The sequence below is a fragment of the Gopherus flavomarginatus genome, chromosome 14, assembly GCF_025201925.1.
Source record: "Gopherus flavomarginatus isolate rGopFla2 chromosome 14, rGopFla2.mat.asm, whole genome shotgun sequence".
In the NCBI taxonomy this organism is placed as follows: Eukaryota; Metazoa; Chordata; order Testudines; family Testudinidae; genus Gopherus; species Gopherus flavomarginatus.
In genome coordinates, this window is record NC_066630.1 from 35,947,071 (window position 1) to 35,966,794 (window position 19,724).

At 45.7% G+C, this 19,724-nt stretch overlaps 1 protein-coding gene across 1 annotated transcript in view; it reads left to right on the forward strand.

Annotated features, from left to right (window-relative positions):
* Nucleotides 1–18,758, forward strand: part of GNAO1 (G protein subunit alpha o1) — a 295,657-nt gene extending 276,899 nt beyond the window's left edge. The window contains exons 7-9 of the mRNA XM_050922797.1: nt 3,984–4,137; nt 15,994–16,217; nt 17,334–18,758. Coding sequence (XP_050778754.1) covers nt 3,984–4,137; nt 15,994–16,181 — 342 coding nt within the window. The 3' untranslated portion in view covers nt 16,182–16,217; nt 17,334–18,758. The remainder of the gene's footprint in view (nt 1–3,983; nt 4,138–15,993; nt 16,218–17,333) is intronic.
* The last annotated feature ends 966 nt before the right edge of the window (nt 18,759–19,724 follow it).

A 19,724-nucleotide genomic window follows, 5' to 3' on the forward strand; every position in this document is an offset into this window, starting at 1 on the left:
TGACAACGATCTCTTTGGTGGGGATGGAAGTAAAGCACAATACAGTAACAATGCTACAGTGATTACTGCCATAGTAATGTTTAGAAGTAAATAAAATAATAATGCCTATGTAGTAATGTACATCTTCAAAGCACTGTGCCAACATTATTTGACTCCAGGAGAATGGTAATGGCATTATATTGGGCTAATGTGTACATAGGGTCATTGCGCTCTGGTGTTTTTCATTGACGTTCTTCATACATAGATGTCCTTTACCCAGGGCTCTCTTTCGGATGCAATTTGTGTATTTTTAATCCGAAAGTCTTTTCAATCAACCCTTTGTAAGTATTAGTTTGGTTCATTTGGATGCATTTTGGAAACTTCATAAGGTCTATATATTCACTTTCATGCAGTTGCTTTGTATGTTTTGTAGAATCGCAGAAGTTAGAGAGAAAAGACCTACCACCTTCCTGCCAATGCAGGTATATTGATCAGTCAGTCTTCCATCAATCAGGGTTTCTAGGGAATTTTCCAAGTAGTAACTACGTACGGTATGGAGGTTATAGAAAACAATTGGATCTATCCAGAAGGGCCTCTCACTTCTCCATCATAGTTTCTGAAATAATAACTGGCTCCTTCCTTTGAACATGATCTCAGACTTGCTTCTGCCCTTGTTCTTTGGGAAATGTTTTACTGAACAGTGAATCTTGCTTTGTGACCTGAAGATGGCAAGGGTAGGATTCTTACTGATCAACCTAGGGAATAGGTTACAGAGCTCTGGGGCCTGCAATTGACAAGGTTATTTTTCTAGCTCTGTCAAATTCATAAATTACTCTCATAACATCCGGGGCCAAGGTGGGGGGGGAGGGAAAACTGGTACAAATTACTGGGGCCCAGTGCTCTGGAAGAGGGCCAGGGACCCAGCTTTGTCGGCCTTGTTTAGCCAGTCCACCCTTGCGGGAGGGGCCTGAAAAAAATTTTCACCAGGGCCCGAACCCGCTCTTGGCAGTGCTGATAACACACAGGACACATGCACTGGTCTGAGAATCAACCTCTCAGTTGTTTGTGTGTCAATCTCATTGCTCATTTCTTCTAAAATGTTCAAGGGATAAAAACCCTCCATATCTCTGTTTTCTTAACTCAGTGACATCCGGTTCCAGGCTTGTTCCAAGTGGTACATTTAATAGTGTTGTGTCTAGTTCTGTTTTAAATGATTTAGGCAGTAGAAATGCCATCAGCTGTCTTGGAAGACTATTCCACAATGTAACAGAATTCATTGCTGGGCCGATGTAACTATTGCACTGTATGACTTTGACAAAGAACATTTTCATCTTAGCCTTAACTGGGGCCCTGTTTTTGCACTTGTGGTTTTGTCAGTACAATAATCAAAGTGGCAAACTTGCACTGGCAATTTATGGACACAAAATTGGTGGCCTGTGTCTAAAATCTGGCCCATGATCATTAGAAGAATGATAGCAAATGGCATTTGGATTGTGAGGAGGGGTTGTTTGTTTAAGGTAAGTTTATGCAGAGAAAAAAAAACTTTTTACTGTTGAAAGGGCCTGTGGTGACATATATTCTGGTCTTTGCAGTCCCAGCAGTCCATGCTTTAATGATTTGTGTATATAATTGTTTATATAAGCTAAGCATCTCAAGCCATTGAACATGACGGAATGCAATTGGGACAGTGAAAGAGTGAAAACACTCCGTTTCGGGATATTCTGTGGCTTCTGGCAGCTAATTCACACTAGCTCAACCTCGTCTGGTCTTTTTTCTTTTCATCCCTTTCTGGTGACAAGTCCTATAGCATCATTAAAAAAAACACAGACCTCATGTGACCCTCACCAGATTACGAGAGGGACATTTAATTAAGAAGCTGCTGAGAAGCCACCAAACGCAGTATTAGGAGTAGAGTCCGATACAGAGAGATTCACTAAAAATCTCTCTTAGGGCTTGTCTACATGAACAATAAGACTGCGGCAAGCTGGGGGTGATTCTACTCCACAGTAACCCGGCATGATCTAAGTGTTCGTGTGCACTCTGCTGACACAATAACAGTTCGTTAATGGGACTAGCTCAAACGAACTGTTAGCACGCGTCAGCAGGGTGCGCATGCTCGCGTGGGGTAGATCCACACCCCAGCCTGGCACAGTCAAACTGTTTGTGTCAATAAGCCTCTGAGTCAGAGTCCTGGCATTGAAGAGCTTCATGCTACGAGCACCGTCTCATGTAACCCCCAGCAGAGTGACATCAGGAGGGCTTGGACACTGGCCAATGAACAGAAGTTTGGTTCATTTTACTTCTTCAATGTGTTGAATCCTTTAGGGTCAGGACTCTTTACAAATCCTGCTGTTACTAGGAGATTTTCAGAGACAGAGTGAAGACTTTCAAGGGGGACAAGGGCGTAGGACAGCGCTGACACAAACAATTCTGCTCCTTTCAAAACTAGGAGCATCACCATGATGTGTATTTAGCATGAATATAGCCCATAGTGGTTATGGAGGAGTAATACCATGTGTCTGATGCTACTTGGCTGGCTGGCATCTACTGACTGATACATAAGTACTATGTGCACTGTGGAAGCACAGGGCTACATCAGTATATACCTCAATTTCCTCAGTAGTCCCTGATCTGACATTCCTGCAGAAGTGAGTTCACCACTGTACCCTTTTCTCCCCATGCAACCGAAAACATATGCTACTCTGCAGAGTGAATGCCAGACCAGCTGCTGCTCAGCTGAGGTAGGCAATTGAGCAGTCACCAATAGAACTCACTGGGAAGTTTGACAGATTTTTCTCATTGAAAAAAAAATCTAATTCATCACAATCAAAACTGCTCTGGAAACAGGTTTGGGTTTTGACAAATTTTCCATCTCAAAAAAAGAGAAGAAAGAAGTGTCAGTTGTTTGAATGTTTTGTTTCAACATTGTCTAAATTAAAAAATTCTGGTTCAGAACAACTTTCCATCCAAAAAAAAAAAGTAAGCTAGTCAGACTGGACCAAAAGGGTTAAAAAAAAAGACAAAAAAGGTCAATCGAAATGAAACATTTCAAAAATAATCAAAAAAGTTACAACTGACCCAAGATCAAAAAAAAAATCCAGTTTTTCAGTTCACAAATATTTGAGATTTTGACTTTTTGTCCTCATTTGAGATGAGGAAAAACAGCAAACTCTTGAAAACTGTTTCCCATCCAACTCTACTCATCACTGCATAGGGATGGCCAGCAAGATGCATAACTGAGCATGGAAGCTTCTGTTTTCTCTGCCTCATGTAGGAGGTGAGGGCTACACCATTCCACCCAGCAGAAAAGACAGGCCATGCAACATGGGGCCTGGGTATCTGACGAAGGACAAGGTTATGATTTCAATAAATAGGTTGATTTGATGGGGGTGAGGAAGAGCCTACAGTCTGTTTTATTCTCCAGTCCTCACCATTTTCTAGTTCCCCTGAATTTGAAAGCAAGACAGATCACTTTATGACCAATAACAACAATTTGTAATTCTGCAGACTCAGGTGAGACTAATGAAATGTCATGCTTCTGGGCACCCATGGATAACTGCAAGATTCAGGAAGTATATGCCTCCACCCCCATGTTTTGCACTGTACAGGTGGTCAGATACATTATGGGGGGCTTTTCACCTTTCTTTGAAGCTTCAGGTAGTGGTCCATGGCTAGAAGCAGACCTTTGGTCCAATCAAGAATGGCAAATGGTAGGTTGTGTCATCATGGGAGGCTCTGTTGCTGTCCTGTGCACTCTACTAGGATTCTGTTCTGTTGAATACTAAGTAACTGCAAGTGGATTTGATCTGAAGAGAATAAAACTGTCTCCTTGTCTTTTGTAACTGTCTTGTGTTATATGAGTGTCCTGTGTTAGAAAAGTGCTTTCTAATCGTTTCCTAGAGTTTGGTTTGGTAAACAGTCTCCTTTCCTAAATCTAACTTTTTCTCTCTCTCTCTCTCTCGCCTGTCTTTCTCTTTTCCTTTCTGACCTGCTTCCTGGTGTAGAACCGAATGCATGAGTCTCTCATGCTCTTCGACTCCATCTGTAACAACAAATTCTTCATCGATACCTCCATCATTCTCTTCCTCAACAAGAAAGACCTATTTGCCGAGAAGATCAAGAAATCACCTCTGACCATCTGCTTCCCTGAATATACAGGTATGTGTCATGACTCACACAAGCCCAGCCTACCAGTTAGGAAGCAATAGACGAAAGGAGTAACCTTGCCACACTGGGGTGCAGGTGAGAAGTTATATGATGCCTTGAGGGGGACTCTCTGTTAGTATTGATGGGTGTCTTACGGACAGTTCTTGTGGGGGTAACACTGAATGGTCCTATGCTGTCAATATGACACGCAAACCTCAAGACACCATATGAACTTATGAAGCACCAAAATACAGAACTCCACCAATAACTAATGGGACAATAGAACACCATTAATTGTAGTAACATTAAGAATATTTTTTCTCCTCCCTTATAAGCTCATGATCAAACTCTGCTCATGGATCTACTTCTGATATGTTTAGTAGGTTTAACTTTGGAGGGAATCACCAGCCAATGATTGTAAGGTCCCAGTCCTGCAAACACTTCACATGGGGACCTCCTAGGTCATTGAGATTACTCTCCGGCTATAGCAGGCAACCCTGTCATGTCATCCCAGTCAGACTTACACACATGCCTGACTTTACTATGGTGAGTCATCCCACTGAACTCAATGGAACTACTCAGGGCTGTAAAGTTTGCTATACGTGTAGTAGGTATTTGCAGGACTGGGGCCTGAGTTACCTACTGACAGTATGGCCCCTTCTTTGAGAGGGTGGGGTCTTCAGACCAATCCAACTTCTGGTGTTTGCTTTGGCTACAGCTGGTTGGTTGTCAGAGCGAAAAAATGACAAAAGGCGATTTTTTGTTTTTTAAGGGAAATTCATGGCACGCAATAGTTTAATGGATATTAAGTTGTTTGTTGTGGGAAATTATGAGAAAAGTCTAATAAATATCCCTTACAATACAGTATAAACTATTGAACCCCATTGAATAACATTTACCAAACAATTTAAACCCTAACAAAACCAAACTGTATTAAAATGATAGGCAGCTACATTATCTAAAAGTTCACGATGGAGTCTTGCTCCAGTAGCAGGAAGGCTGGGATGACAACATCCAATGATTTTTATAGTGAAAAAAACCCTAAAAGTTTTACAAACATACAGCAGACTTGTCTCTCCGACAGGAGCATAGGAGTACCAGACTGGATCAGACATGTGGTCCATCTAGACCAGTATCAGGCTTCCAACAGTGGCTAGTAGTAGATGTAAGGTGTAAGAACCCCATAAGTAGGCAGATGTTGGATAATCTGCCTCCCACATTAGGTCTCGTATATAGAGAGATCTCAGATTGATACATGTACAGAGAGAACTTTACGTGCATGTTTAGAGCAACATACAATCTTTAAATAATCAACATTGCCCCAGTGAGATAAGCATAATTACCTCCATTTTACAGATGGGGAAACTACAGCACAGAGAAGTGCCCAAAGACCCACAATAAGTCAGTGGTGGAGTTGAGTCTCAAAGGCATATTTCCCCAGCTGCTTGTCCCGCCTACTGTATTAGATCACGTGGCCCTTCTGGTCTTTTGCCCAAGACTCCACAGCAAAACAAAAGCAGAGGACGCAGGACATTCCAACTGCAAGTCCCATGCTCATCCATCCAGGCCATGATGCTAAAGTGAATGGTTTGCCCCAGAATTGGCATCTTTAGCAAAAATCCAATGTTAGTTATGTTACAATCCAAACAGATGGAGAGTGAGCCAGTTCAAGGAGTGAAAAGCACAACAAACTTTGGCAGAATTATTTTACACTTTTTAGCCTATGTGCGTGCTGCAGAGGGACTTTCTAACTACACTTTCACACATCATTCAGCTTAATCATATGCTACCCTCACCCTCGACCAAATCCGTACATATAGATCCATGCACATTAAAGGGCAGAATGCAGGGTAAGTACATAACTCCCACACTATGCGGATGACAGAAAGAAGAAAAAAGCCTTTAATGTGGAACATTCCAGTAGTTAAAATGGACCAGCCCCAGAGCAGAGGAAACATGAGGCTTCCACCCACAATTACACAGTTAGGAACGGTCAGCCATTCGAGCAGTCCGATTGGCCGATCATTCCCCTTCTTGAATAACGAGGATGACGTTTGAATTTTGCGGAGGACATGATTACAAGTCATGAACATGAGAATTTTCTCTGCGATTCAGTCAAACCAGAACAAAATAGTTTATCCCTCTTCTTAATTATTTATTAATGGCAAAATCCTATTTCTCTTTAAAAAATTAAGGGGGGAGAAAGTTAACCCCATATGACTGGCAGCTCAATGGGCCACATAAGGGGCTCAAGTCATTCATTGAAACACTCGCTGTCTGTGGAAGAACCAGTTATACACAGAGCCCTGTGGCTGCGCCTCTTAAACCGACCTGAAGAAGAGCTCTGGGTAAGCATGAAAGCTCGTCTCTCTCACCAACAGAAGCTGGTCCAATAAATGCTATTCCCTCACCCACCTCGTCTCGGTAACACCCTGAGATCAACATGGCTACAATAACACCACATACTTCTTAAACTGTGTTATTTCGTGTCTTCAGTAAGGTTTCTAGCCTACAGCCCTTACGTGAGGGAAGGCTGCAGGACTGGGCCCAGTGGTTCTTAGAAAGTGTGGGGATGTTTTTACAAAATGTGGTGCTCATTTGTTTCTCACATATTTATTCCCTTGGAAATTTTTAGGTTTTGTGGAATTTCAGGAGAAAGGCATTCTGCAGACAAAAAGCTGTGATATCACAAAATCCAGGGTTTGTCCAGGGAAAACAGCTTGGCTTGGAAAACATAGCATGAAAAGGTCTTGGAAACCAAGAAACAATTCTGAATTGGCAACAAGAGGCAAAACTGCTCCAGATGCGGAAGGTTTCAAAGTGTGTTGTAAATATTTCACACACTTCTGAAATCTCCCTTCTAGAGCTCGGCTTTAGCGACCGTGAAGGGGATTCTTTAATAAGACTGCTGGATACAGACAGACCCTCTGGTTGTTCTCTCTGACACCAAGACTAACACAGCCAATGCTGCCTGGTGCTCACCAACAGGGTCTCCCTTTGTGCTGGTCAGGAATAAGGGAGAATGGAATGGACGGCTGTCTGTCAAATTATCCTCCATAGCCCCCTGAAACAAGTTTCTATACCGCTGGGGCACCACGTTGTGGCTACATCTGGGGATCAGCTCTCACCTGGTCTGATGCCTTCTCCATTAGTTGCTCGCTCCCTGGTCTCTCTCTGAACTCGAGGTGCTCCCTCTTCATGCCTTGGCCCTCCAGCCAGGTCACTGTAGTCCTCCCCTTCTGGGGTATCAAAGTCCCACTGGAGAAATCATCTGTCTGTGGTTTAGTCAATCTTCTGACCCACTTTGAAGTTTGGGGCACTTTCCCAGTGGCCAATAGGGGAAATGAGACCCACCCACTACTCTGGGTTCCAGCCCAGGGACCCTATACCCAGCAACCAGAGTCTGCTCAAGCACCAACCCTGTTGCTGTGTCCCTGAGCTCTTCCCTACCTCTTCTCTATCTTCTGGCCCATTTCTGGGTTTACCCCTGCAGCTTCCTCCACTTCCTGTGGCTACTTCACCCCTCTCAATTCCTGCCAGAGGCTGTAGTCCAAGGCAAGATACCAGGGCTTACTGTCCCCCTAGAACTCTTCCTTGTCCCTAGCCAACTCTCTTCTCCCCCCGGGGGGTGACCACAGATCACCTTCCTGCAGCCCTTTTCTCTGATCACCAACTCCCTCTGTTTATAAGCCTAGCCAAGCTCCTCCCCCAGCTGGGTTTCATCAGCCATTAGGCCTATCAGTATGGTGAGCATATTTCCCTATGGTGAATATGGGACACCTGGGAAAACTACTCATATTCAAAGGAGTTCAATGGCAATCAGTTAGAGCTATGCAGTAGACACAGACAAATTAACATCAAGTTGACTGAGCCCTTGTTAAAAAGAAATATGGCGGAGTTGGATTTTTTTTATTTACCTTTTTATCTTTAAGGCTTTAGGGTACACACACACACACACACACACCTCTCTGTCTGAGCCCCCGGGACGCCTCCACCTACTCTGATACCTGGTGCCCCGCGTCTTCCCTAGGCAACATGTGGAGGGGCACACAGGGTCATGTGCCCCCACTCCCCAGATTTCTGCCAGGATTCACACCAGAATGTGGCCAGCAACAGCCTTTTGGCACCGTGCAGGAGGGAAGGGATGGGAGCTGCTTCCAACTGCAGGAGGGAAGGGATGACCTGGCCCATATCTTTGCAGAGCTCATCTTCTGTGCCCCCCGGCTCCTCCATGGCTGGAAGCAGCTTGTCCCTTCCTGGCCACACACTGTCGAAAAGCAGTTAAGACCTGCAGGCTGCCGCTAGCCACTGACATAACCCAGCCGCCTCCTGCCCCCTGGCTAAAGTGCAGGCAGGAAGGGGTTAAGCCCTAAGGATGTAGTGTGCACCAGGGCCCAGGGAACCTCACTGTAGGGGCTGCAGTGAACCGGGCCAGAGAGCTGGCTCAGCAGGGGTGGGTGCCTAGGGATGGAGCACCCTCCCTGGGGGCAGGACCCTGGGTGTGGGGGGAGTGAAGAGGGTGCTAAGCCCCTGCCCAGGGGGGCTGCAGTGAAGCCTGCAGGTTCGGGGCATGAACAGGCTGGAAATCGCTTCCCCCTCCTCTCCAGAGCTTAGCTGAGGGGCGGAGAGGCTGCCCCGTGCCAGGGCTCAGCTCCTCCTGGCCAGCGCCCCAGGCCAGAGGGTCTTGGGCTTTCCCAGGGCACCAGCCCAGTGTGGTAGAGAAGGAACCTGCCAGCCAGGCTGCTGGTGAGCTGAGCACTCCAAGCAGGGCTGGTTCTCCGCACAGCCCTGGGAGCAGGATACACCCCATCAGGGGGGATATGGAGGCGCGGCAGGGGGTGAAGGGGCAAAGCAGAGAGGACAGCAAGAGGGGGCACATGTCAAGGGCCAAAGAATGGGCAGCAGAGGCAACGTGTAACCAGCTGCTGCCTGGCGCCTGCCCGCACTCACCAGCCACTGCAGCTTGCAGCCAGTGCCAGCCAGAAACGGGATGGGAGGCAGGGCCCTGCTGGTCAAGAGCCAGCACGCACCAGGGGCTGCGCAGACGAACCATCAGGGGGAGCGACCAGCCCTGTGCACTGCAGCTTTGCCCCACCTCCCATCCCGTTGGCCACTGGATCCCCACCCACCCATCGACCCACTGCTGGTAGGTGAGCAGGGATCTGGCAAGCAGCAGGACCTGCCAGTACTGATTTGGGGGGGAGATAGAACAGGGATCTGGCAAGCAGCAGGATCCACCGGTACTGTTGGGGGCAGGATATAGAAAATACTGGACAATTTGCCTGTTTTTAAGAAAAAGGTGGGACACCTGCAGGAGAGCTTAAATATGGGGCTCTCCCTTTAAAAATGGACATCTGGTCACCCTACCTCTGAGGCCCTGGCTTTCCCCCAGATGCAGCCTGTATGGTAATTAGCCTATTTCACTTATTGGGGCCCTGTTGGGGGTGAACACCCCATCATATCCCTCAGGCGTTAGAAGGGTTATTACTGAGCGATTATAGAGCATTCAGGCCTAGATCCTCAAAGGTAATTAGATGCCTTGAAATCAATGGGAGTAAGGCACCTAAATACCTTTGAGAAACTGGGCCTCAGTCCCTTTCTCAGAGGGATTCAGCCTGTTGCTTTCACCTCATTCCTAGCCCCAGCCAGTCCAGGAAGCAGGACTAGTGACTGGAATCAAACTGGTCTCAGGACATGCCACTGATGAATCATTTGGCCTTTGCTCTTGCTTTTAACATACAAACCTATGTAGTTGTTCAGTACAACAACATTGTTGGACATTTCTTCCACTTACTGGCTCTCTCCTGACAGGATGCTCATTTTACATCAGTCCAGGGATCGTGCCGTGGGTGCACTGACCCATGAGGTGCACCCAAGTATCATCGCTCACCAGTTGAGTGTGTGCAGCAGAGCACACCCTGTTGTATCTCAGCACGTACTTAGCAAATAGATTCATGGTAACAAGGCTGAAACAAATCAAATACAAGTAACAGCGTCAGGATGACTCCTCCCAAGAGAATAGTTCCACTGGTCCTGAGGTAACCCCTGGATGGATTGGAGGCGATAATCAGCTGTACCTGTTTAACAATCCTCTTGCGCATCACTTGCTAACCCATCCCCCACAGCCCCCCCTCAGCTGGAAGGAGAAGTTACTTCAACTTTTTATATAGCCTTCCCCTTCTTTCCTCTTTCACCCCTTCCCCCCAGCTCTGCACTTCTCCAGAGGATGGGCTGGGTGCTCAAAGGAGATGCTGAGCAGAGTGGAGCAGGGCCAGTAGAGTAGGGGAACAGGTGAGGAAAGAGAAGGCAGAGGAAGAGTTTTAGGAAAGACAGACCCCTCCTGAGTTAAGTTGGGCCTTGAAGGAGTGCTCTGGCTGGCATAGAGGCTTTTCCATGGGTGTCAAATTTGTGTCCAAATCAGATCATTTTACATTTTATAATCCACATTATCTTGTGTACGACTGCTGATTACACCTTCCAACCCACCTGAGAACTGATCAGCCCCTCATATCGGCTTCCCTGGGATTTGGATGCAGGCAGCCAACAGGCTAATTGGGCCCCAGATGTGTTCCCCTTCCCAAGAAAATGGCAACATCCTGTTTAGGATACAGCACAGCAGACTATGTACAATCCCTCTGAGGTTTAAGCTAACCACTTTCTCTTCTTTAGATGTGATCTAACATGGGGATCTTTGCTCCTCCAAGAAATAGCATTAAAATAAAGGAATGGAGCCAGAGAAAGAGAGCTCCAGATAATAGCAGCTCTTCAGAAGATGACTGGCTTGGGGCATTTCAGCAAAGGGCCAGGCCTCGATGCTCTCACCATCATCAGCTGCTTAGTGTAATAACATGTATTTTTCAGCTGTAACAACTGATCCTCCACTCTCTCCTGACCATCAAGTCAACATTTGACAAAGACTTTGAGTCCTGCCCTGTCTAATAGGCTGTAGGAGCCAGATAGGCCCCTTAGCAAACACAAGCTCTTCTGGACATTTCATTTACACAGTACAAACTGTTGCAGCACCATGTAGAGTGGGACCTCAAAATGGGCCCAAGACAACGCTGGCCTCCACCCACCCCTTGGCTTGGGTAAGGTGATGAGGTTCTCAAAATGCACCCCCAAAAGCCTGTCACTGAAGACTGGTCGGGGAAGAGGTGAGACCTGTCACTTGGGTGGGATCAGGCTGCCGATGGAGGGTGGAGCTTTCTCTGGTCCTAGTCAAGGGGCTATTTCCCTTACCCCTGCCTAGAAAGGAGCCTGGTGCTTCTTCCCCAGTGGGGAGTCCACACATGTCCTCTCTCCTCACTCCTGGGATGGGTCTACCACAGGCAGGGCCTCACTCTTGTCAGCTTGGGTGATGCCATCACCTGCCAGCAGCCCCTGGTGAGGGTGGTGCCCATGCCTGGAATCACAGCTGTCAGTGCTCTCCCCGTGGCAGGACCTGGAGGGTGTGGCTTCCTGCAGCCACAGCAGCACCCCCTGCTGGAGATGGTGCTGAGTAAAAAATAAGACACTGAAGAGTCCTGTTATAAGGCTCCAAATTTCCATGACTGACTACTGGAAAATGGGATTGTCTGTGGGAAAAACAGGACACCTGGTGACTTTACATGGGCAAGTATTCAAAGATGGCTGAGTTTGGCAGCCCAAGTCCAGACAGACAGACAGATGTTGCAATGTGCCATCTGCAATCAGGAGCAAGGGGCAACGTAACAGGCACTTACCAGCTCTGAAAAAAAGGAGATGCAGGAAGCAGCAGCAGGTTACAAAATGGCCACCTTAGGGCTACAGTTGCTTGGCTCTGCCAAATTTAAAGGGCCACCTCCCAGAAAGTCTAGAGGGAGGGAAGAGAGTTACCCTGCACTGGACTGAGTTAGTAGGAAGCAGGAAGATGCCAAGGAAGGTGCCCGTGGGGAAGGAGCTGCACGGGTACCTGTCACTGCTATCTCACAGTGCCAGAAGGTGGTATCAGGGACAGTGGTTTTTCCCTTGTTGTTTTTACTCAGAGGTTAGACGTAAGGGGGAGCCTGGAGTGGAGATGCTGCTAAAAGCAAAGGTCCCCCTCCTGTTTCGGTTTACTTTAACCCCTGTTGCCTGCTCTCACTGCCGATTCCTTATGCCTCATGGCTGGACAGGGTCTGTCCTATGTGCATTCCAGATTTGGGGTTCTCTGTTGGCCTGGTATAGCTAACCCAGTCTATACGCCACTACTGCAGCCCCCAGATTGCAGAGTCAGCCATAGGTCAGGCTGCTCTGACTTCTGACCATCTGCCCACAGCCTCAAGTGTCCATGACAACAGCCAACAATAGGGGAGCACAGGGGTATCCCAGCCAAAGCCTCTGGCCAGGAGGTAGGAGGACAGATGGTTCAGAGCAGGCTCCCGTCCCATTTAGCTGAGATCTAGCCAGGACACACACACCCACACCACTATGGGAAGGGAAGGAGGGTCTCAATCACCCTGGCTTAGAACCACTCTGTCTGCTTGGTGCTACATCAGGAAATTCCCAGATAGGCCATAGCACCATTAAGCAGCTGGAACAGAGGCTAGACTCTGGCTTCTTGAGTGCAGGCATTTCATTCCTTGGCTACGCTGTTCACTGCCTCCAGCATACTCACATGAGCCACAACAAGATGTCCCTGGAAGGTCCTGAGAAAGCAGCAGCAGCAGCTCTCTGCTGCATGTGTGGTTTGTGTAAACTTCCTTCTTCTTGGTTTGTAATAGGGATAATGGTGCTGGCCTTAGAATCTACGCTCCATAAACCTAGCAGCAATTTCTTACCCTGTCTATGCCTCCACCAGGAACATTATAGCTTAATTAGATGGGTCTCATCTCACCGCGACAAAAGCACCATTATTCTGAACAAGTGAGCAGAAGAGTCACTCTGAGCCATCTTCACACATCAGCTCCATGTCCGGCCAAACTTCCTGTTCAATTTATTTTTCTTCTTAGTCACATGTTAGTGAATGTCAATGCTGCTGAATGATGCAGCCTTGACAGCCCTGGAGAGCGAAGCCCCGACGTAGAGACAGGCCCAATCTGAAAACTGGGTGTCTCCCCTCTTTGGAAAAGTTTGGATCCTGATTAAAATGTAGTAGTTGGCCCCATCTCTGTAAGAAACCTAAACCCCAAATCTCACCCCCCCGAACTGTGGGAAAGTACAGGACAGAGCTGCACAGCAATCTACCCTGCTAACGCTGACCAGAAGAGACCACTGCTAGAGTGACAAAGCAGATCAGTCTCCATGTGTCGCCATCAGTCCTTGGGCTCCCAGTTGTGTCTGATCATTAGAAAGGGTGGTTAACTGTCTACTGGAGACCATCTGCTCATTCCACCATGGCAGTATCTTTCTTCAGTTGTTGCAAAGCTGGGTTGAATTTAAACAAGCAAACTGGAGAGGAAAGTCTCCATCATCATTCCCTTGCCAATGCCCCGAGCCATCCAATTCTTCCTGCTTTCCTCTTTGTGCAGGACAGGAAGGGCTGTCCATCAAAACGGAACATCACTCTGTAGTTAATGTTAATTAGTCAGTGCTTAGCCGAGTGTCCGTTGGTTTTGCATCTGGTTGCTCCTGTCAAGTCCATTCCCCCTGATCTATTTGTTTAATGTTGCAAGCCTGATTCAGTTACAGCAATGTAAATCAGGAGTAACTCCATTGTACCAAGGGAGGAGAAACTGGCTCTGGTGGTCAGTGTTGTAGAGTGGTTATTAGAAGCACCTGATACCCTGTGAAATGCTACGGATGTGATTCATAGGCAACCTCCATTTCTCACAGGTTATTACAGTGTCCATTGTAATAGCACTGACCATAATAACCCACTTACTGGGTATTGCTGGAACTGCTAGATACTTCAGTATCAGAGGGGTAGCCATGTTAGTCTGGATCTGTAAAAGCAGCAAAGAGTCCTGTGGCAACTTAGAGACTAACAGATGTATTGGAGCAGGTGTAACCCCGGAGGAAGTCTATGAACATTAAGGAATTCACTCTGGCTGTACAGTGATGTAACTGGGCGTATAATGAGTGCCTTGGCCTAGATTCACAAAAGTATTAAGGAACCACCACCGATTTCAATGGAAGCTTGGAGTCTAAATACCTTTGTGCATACAGCCCTAGTGTCCAAACCCGAGTTTGGTGCCTCGTGGTTCTTTGCTTTCCCTGTTGCCTTGTGTCTCTAACACTACAGGAATAGAAGGAGCATGGGGATGCAGCTCCCAGGTTTGCTGTAGGGATTTGAGTTGCAGGTGGAATGCAGAAAATCAAGCTCACGTTTAAGCCTTGAAATACGTTTTCATTTCAGCTTGTAGCAGTAGTTACATGGACTCAACCGTAATAATTTGTTCCCATTGTAACACTTGTGGAAAGGATCAACATGTTGCAAGATGATCTCCATGGGCCCAGTTTCTTTTCCCAATGCACTAACCAGGGCAAAATAGTGAGCTTCCCCAGCAAGGCTTGGACTGTAGTAACCTGGGGGCTGGGTGTAGCTTTGGCTGAATCAAGCACTATTGGTGCTTAGGGCAGGTCTACACTTCAAAAGCTGCCCTGCAGCGCTTTTAGTGAAGCGTAGTTAATCCATCTCCCCAAGAGGCTTTAGTTCTGCCCTCCTATTGGCACAGTGCTGTCTACACCAGGGGTTAGGTGGGCATATCTGCATCACTCAGAAGTGTGGATTTGTCACACCCCCGAATGATGTAGTTATGCCAATGTCAGTTGGTAGTATAGACCTGGCCTTCGTTTTTCATGTTTGCACTGATGCGCACTGATTAGCAGTTCCCTGCTGTTCCCAGGAAGTCACTGTACCTGACCCCCACTATCACTACCGCTGGTGTCAATTAGGAGTAACTGCATTAAAGTTACGTGTGGTACAAAGCAGGTGTGAGCACTAACTTTCTGATACTTTTCCTCTCGCACCATCTCTTTGTTTGTTCTCCCCCATTGATAATGTGACTCCCAGTTGGAAATACAAATATCAGAGCTTCCAAGATATTTTCTGTGCATTAATCTTTGATGTGACCAGCAAAATAAGAACACACATCAGGCTGGGCCCTTTTGGGTGTCTTTGCAAAGGATAAAGGTGGCCTTCAAGCTTGGCTAATTTGTTTGCTTTTTAATTTTTCTGCTTATTTTTCACCTAAAGAAATATCAGGACTATCATCTTCCCTGGGTTTTCTGGAAGTCTCCTGGTGATGCAGAGAACTGGAGTGGGAACTTTCTATAACTTTCATTAAACGGACGTAGAATACTGAATCTTTAAGAGGGAGGCTCCTTCCTCCCAGCTGTTCATTCAGGTGTTTGAGTTAAATAAGTGTTTAAAAACAAGAACAATGAGCAGGATCTTCAGCTAGTGTAAATACGTCAATGTAGCTAGCCAATTTACACTAGCTGAGGATCTGACCCAAAGAGTTTTGAAAACCCTTTTCTTCATGTTTCACTTGCAATGTTATTATCCCATTAGCTCTCCAGCGATCTATAGACTCTTCTGGGGAAAAAGAGAGTGGGCAGATGAGACCTGGTTTTCTAATGTGAACTACAAGCAGTACAAAATGCCTTCTTCATGTATCACAACCTCATCTCTTCCCCTTTATCCCTTTAAGGGAAATTACACCAACCCCTATCTCAGCCCTTTTCTTCCAGATCTCCCCAGAGCAGTGGTTCTCAACACTTGCGACCCAATCAGCACACAGCTGCAGCCCATGTGACATCCTCAGGGCTATACCCGTAGTATATATGTTGTGTAGATGCACATAACACAGAGAGCTGCATATGCAGCCCACAATGGTAAATAGATTGAGAACCACTGCCCAAGAGCGTGCTCCTGCCTGCAAGGCCTCTGACGGGATTCTCTTTCTTTTCCTGTTTGTTTGCCCGCAGGCCCTAACACTTATGAGGATGCAGCAGCATATATCCAAGCACAATTTGAAAGCAAAAACCGCTCCCCCAACAAGGAGATTTACTGTCACATGACTTGTGCGACGGACACGAACAACATCCAGGTGGTCTTTGATGCTGTCACCGATATCATCATTGCCAACAACCTCCGAGGCTGTGGCTTGTACTGACACCTTCTCGTGCTGTATAGCAAAGCAACTCCTTTGGTAATGATCACGGCGTGAGGAAAAAATTTTAAAAAAAGAAAAAAAGTGCAAAACAAAAACCGAATCAAACGACAAAAAACAAAATCATTATACTAATAATGCAAGCTGGTAAATAAAAAAGCATAATGACAAATTATATATATATAAATATATATATATATATATTAAAAAAGACCACAACAACAATCTTTTTAGTTTGTCTCAAAGAGCTGTGGACAGAACTGATTTCTCTGACAGGCTTCAGCCCTCCTTGGTATTGTCACTAGTCATAGAAATCAAATCAATTAAATAAGCCAAGAAAAATTACGCTGGCATTTGCTAAATGGTCTGCCTGCATTTTGAACCTAAGGTATCCTATGAGTTTTAAAATCGATTGTTTTCTTAAAACAAAGAGCAGTAATGTTACTTTTTTAACTCTTCTTTGTGGGGAGGGGCTTCAGGTGTAGAGGGGAAGGGGAATTTTTTTTTTCTTCTTTCTCCCCATTCCAGTTTCTTGGATTTTTTAGGTACTGCTGTTAGGAAGCTGTAAGTCAGCTGGTGCTGCACTGCAGTCTGGGTCACCTGGGCTGGACTTTCAGTGCCTCTCGGTTCTGTTCAGCTCTTGTGGGTTTCAAAAACAAACGAAAAAAAAGACAAAAAATAATAATAAAAAAAAAAAAGGACAAAAAACCAAATCCAAGCCACAATATTTTAGGACTTTTTTTAACGGGGACGCAGCAGGAAAGCATCCTTTATGTAACAAGCTCTTCACTTGTGGAATGTAACTTCCTCCCAAGTTAAAGCACAGGATGGGGAGCTTTGGGCTTTTTACCAGCGCGGGTTCTGTGAGAAAGAGGAGGGCCCCTAGTGGCAATCACACCCCAACACACACACGCATGCAGGGGGAGGGATGTATTTGCCCATCAAACTCAAACCGTGTGTCAGTGCCAACCTCACTTTCAGGTGGGCTTTAGGCAGGGGAGGGGAGATGCAATTTATTTTTGAACAGGGTTAAGGACATTACCCATTGTGATCCTGTTTTACTTGGCTTTGAGGGATTCCCCCTATGATTTAATTGATTTCTTGATTGATTTTTAATGTATTCAAGCCTGGGCTCCCTTCTCTCTCTCTCTCCAGACCACTTCACGGACTCTCCTGTTGGCGTTCTCCTTACCGGTAGCATGACCTTTTGGCCTTTTGCATAAGACACAGCCTTCCTTACTGAGTCAATGTATAATGTTCTGAACATGGAATGATGGCTGTGTGTTTCCGTAGACTGCTGTAGATCTGGTTTTAGCTGAGTCTTTACATTTAGAAGCTAAAAGATTAAAAAGGAAGAAAAAAAAGAAAAATGAAAATCTTTTTTTCATGTGCTTTGTAGCTAAAAAAGAAGAAAAAAGAAAAAAAAAGATTCCTTTCCCATTTCCCCTACTCCCCTTTATTTAAAAAAAAGAAAAGAAAAATCTTTTGCAACCGTGCTAAGAGGTATTCGCCTCTTCTCCAGTCCTCATTTTAACAGGAATGAATTTGCGTTTGTTTTCATTTAATTTCCCTCTTTGTGTTTATTTGTGCCCTGCCTCTTTAAAAAGAGAAAAGGGCCGGTGGGGTCTTTATTAGCCTGGAGTGATAAGACTACAATGCAAGACCATGCCTGTGGGTCAGGTATCCAGCAGGGGATGTCTTTCTGCATTATATTTATTTATTCTTTTCCCCTAGTTTAATAACGACTCTTCGTTCTGAATTGTCTCTTTCACGCTCCAGGTTTGTATCAAAAAAGCACAGCTGTCACTGGCCTGTAGCAGCCAAATTATCCAGAGATTTTCCCTCTCGTGACTTGTTTGCTCTGAAGAATACTGTGTATTACATACCAGATAGGCTTCCTCTTCTTTCTTTTATTGTTTTGGGGGTTGGTTTGGGAGACCTTAGAGGGATTATTTTTGTTTGGATTTTTTTTTGTTTTGTTCTGATTTATTTTTTTAACTTTCCAGTGAATGCTTTTCTGTGCTGCTTTTTTCCTCGTCTGATCCTTCCTTTTAGTGAATGGTGTTTTCTCTCTCTCTCTCTCTCTCTCTCATGTGGGGATGTTTGTGCTGCAAAAACAAATGGAAAAAAAAAACAAAAAATACAAAAAAAAATACAAAAAAACCCAAAAACAAAAAAAGAAAGAAAGAAAATGTTTAAAAAGTTTAACACACACACACAAAATCACAAAAAAAACAAAAAACAAAATCAAATGTAGTGTTTACATTAAAGCCACCGTTTTCATGACCAATCCTTTGTCATTTCTACTTTGATTAGTAATCAGACATCGTCACAGTTTCACTTTTCAGAGTTACCTTTGCTGAAGAAAACCAGTCACACCTGTTTAAAATAAAATGATTAAATACAAAGGAAACTAAATATATATATATATATAAAGCGCCAGGTCTTTCTAAGCCTTTCTATTACCAATCAGTGAGGTTTCTGTGATATATTAGACACTGCCAATCTCTTTCTCTGACTAATGGAAAATTCATGTGTAGCTCAATAAAGAGAATGTTTGTCTGTAATCCTGGTCTTTCACCTTCTGGTTTTCAGACTACAGTTATTTTATTATTATTTTTCTTTAATTAAGGGGTGGAGAAGAAAAAAGAACACGATGGTGCCAATTCAGATATTTCTTGGGGATGTGGGGGAAGGGGACAAATTCTGCCCCCTATCCCAGCTCCCACTCCCAGCAGGGACCCAGTTCCAGTCCCAAGTAAGTCATCCCATTCCCCTCCCCCACCCACACAAAGAGGAACCCTGGGTCTTCTGCATCCAGGGAATGTCCCCTCTCTTTTACCCACGTGGGGCTGCACTCCACCATCCAGGGACAGACTCTCCATGTGGCAGGTTGCAAGGCCACTCACTGAAATTTGACTCAGTCACCCCTCCATCGATATGGCAGGGCAACTGCAGAAATTTCAGTAGCCATGCTTTGGATCTCCCTGGCAGCAGTACTGACTTAGTTTGGGACCACTGCTTAAAAGTGATTCGCCCATGCCAGCCACCCCCATACTGCACCCCTCGGCTCTGTGCCCTAAGGAACTTTGAGCCAGTGTAAAAACCCAGGGGAGGGGGCACATGCCCCCAAGCCCCTTCTGAATTGGCACCCCTTCAAAATTATTGCACCTTTTGTGTTGTTGCAAAAAGCAGCAAAGGACATTGGAGCCAGATTTTTAGAAAAACCTCAGCTCCCATTTAGGTCCTGGGATCAGGACTGTGACGAGAACTCAGCCTATTGGATGAATATTGGGTGTTTTTGGAAGTCTGGCCCCCAATTGTGAAAGCTGAGCGCTAGAACATCTGGGCCCTATGTGGCTCAGCAGATTAGGAATCGCAGGCCTTTTGGCTTTAAGCTAATTGTTCCCAGCCCAAGGCCTGAATATTATATTGCATATAGACAGCCCCCTGCACCTATGCAGATCGTGATTGGCTTCAGAGCAGCTCTGGGCAGACACAGGGATCTGCCCACAGAATACACCTTGCACGATCAATGCCATGGGC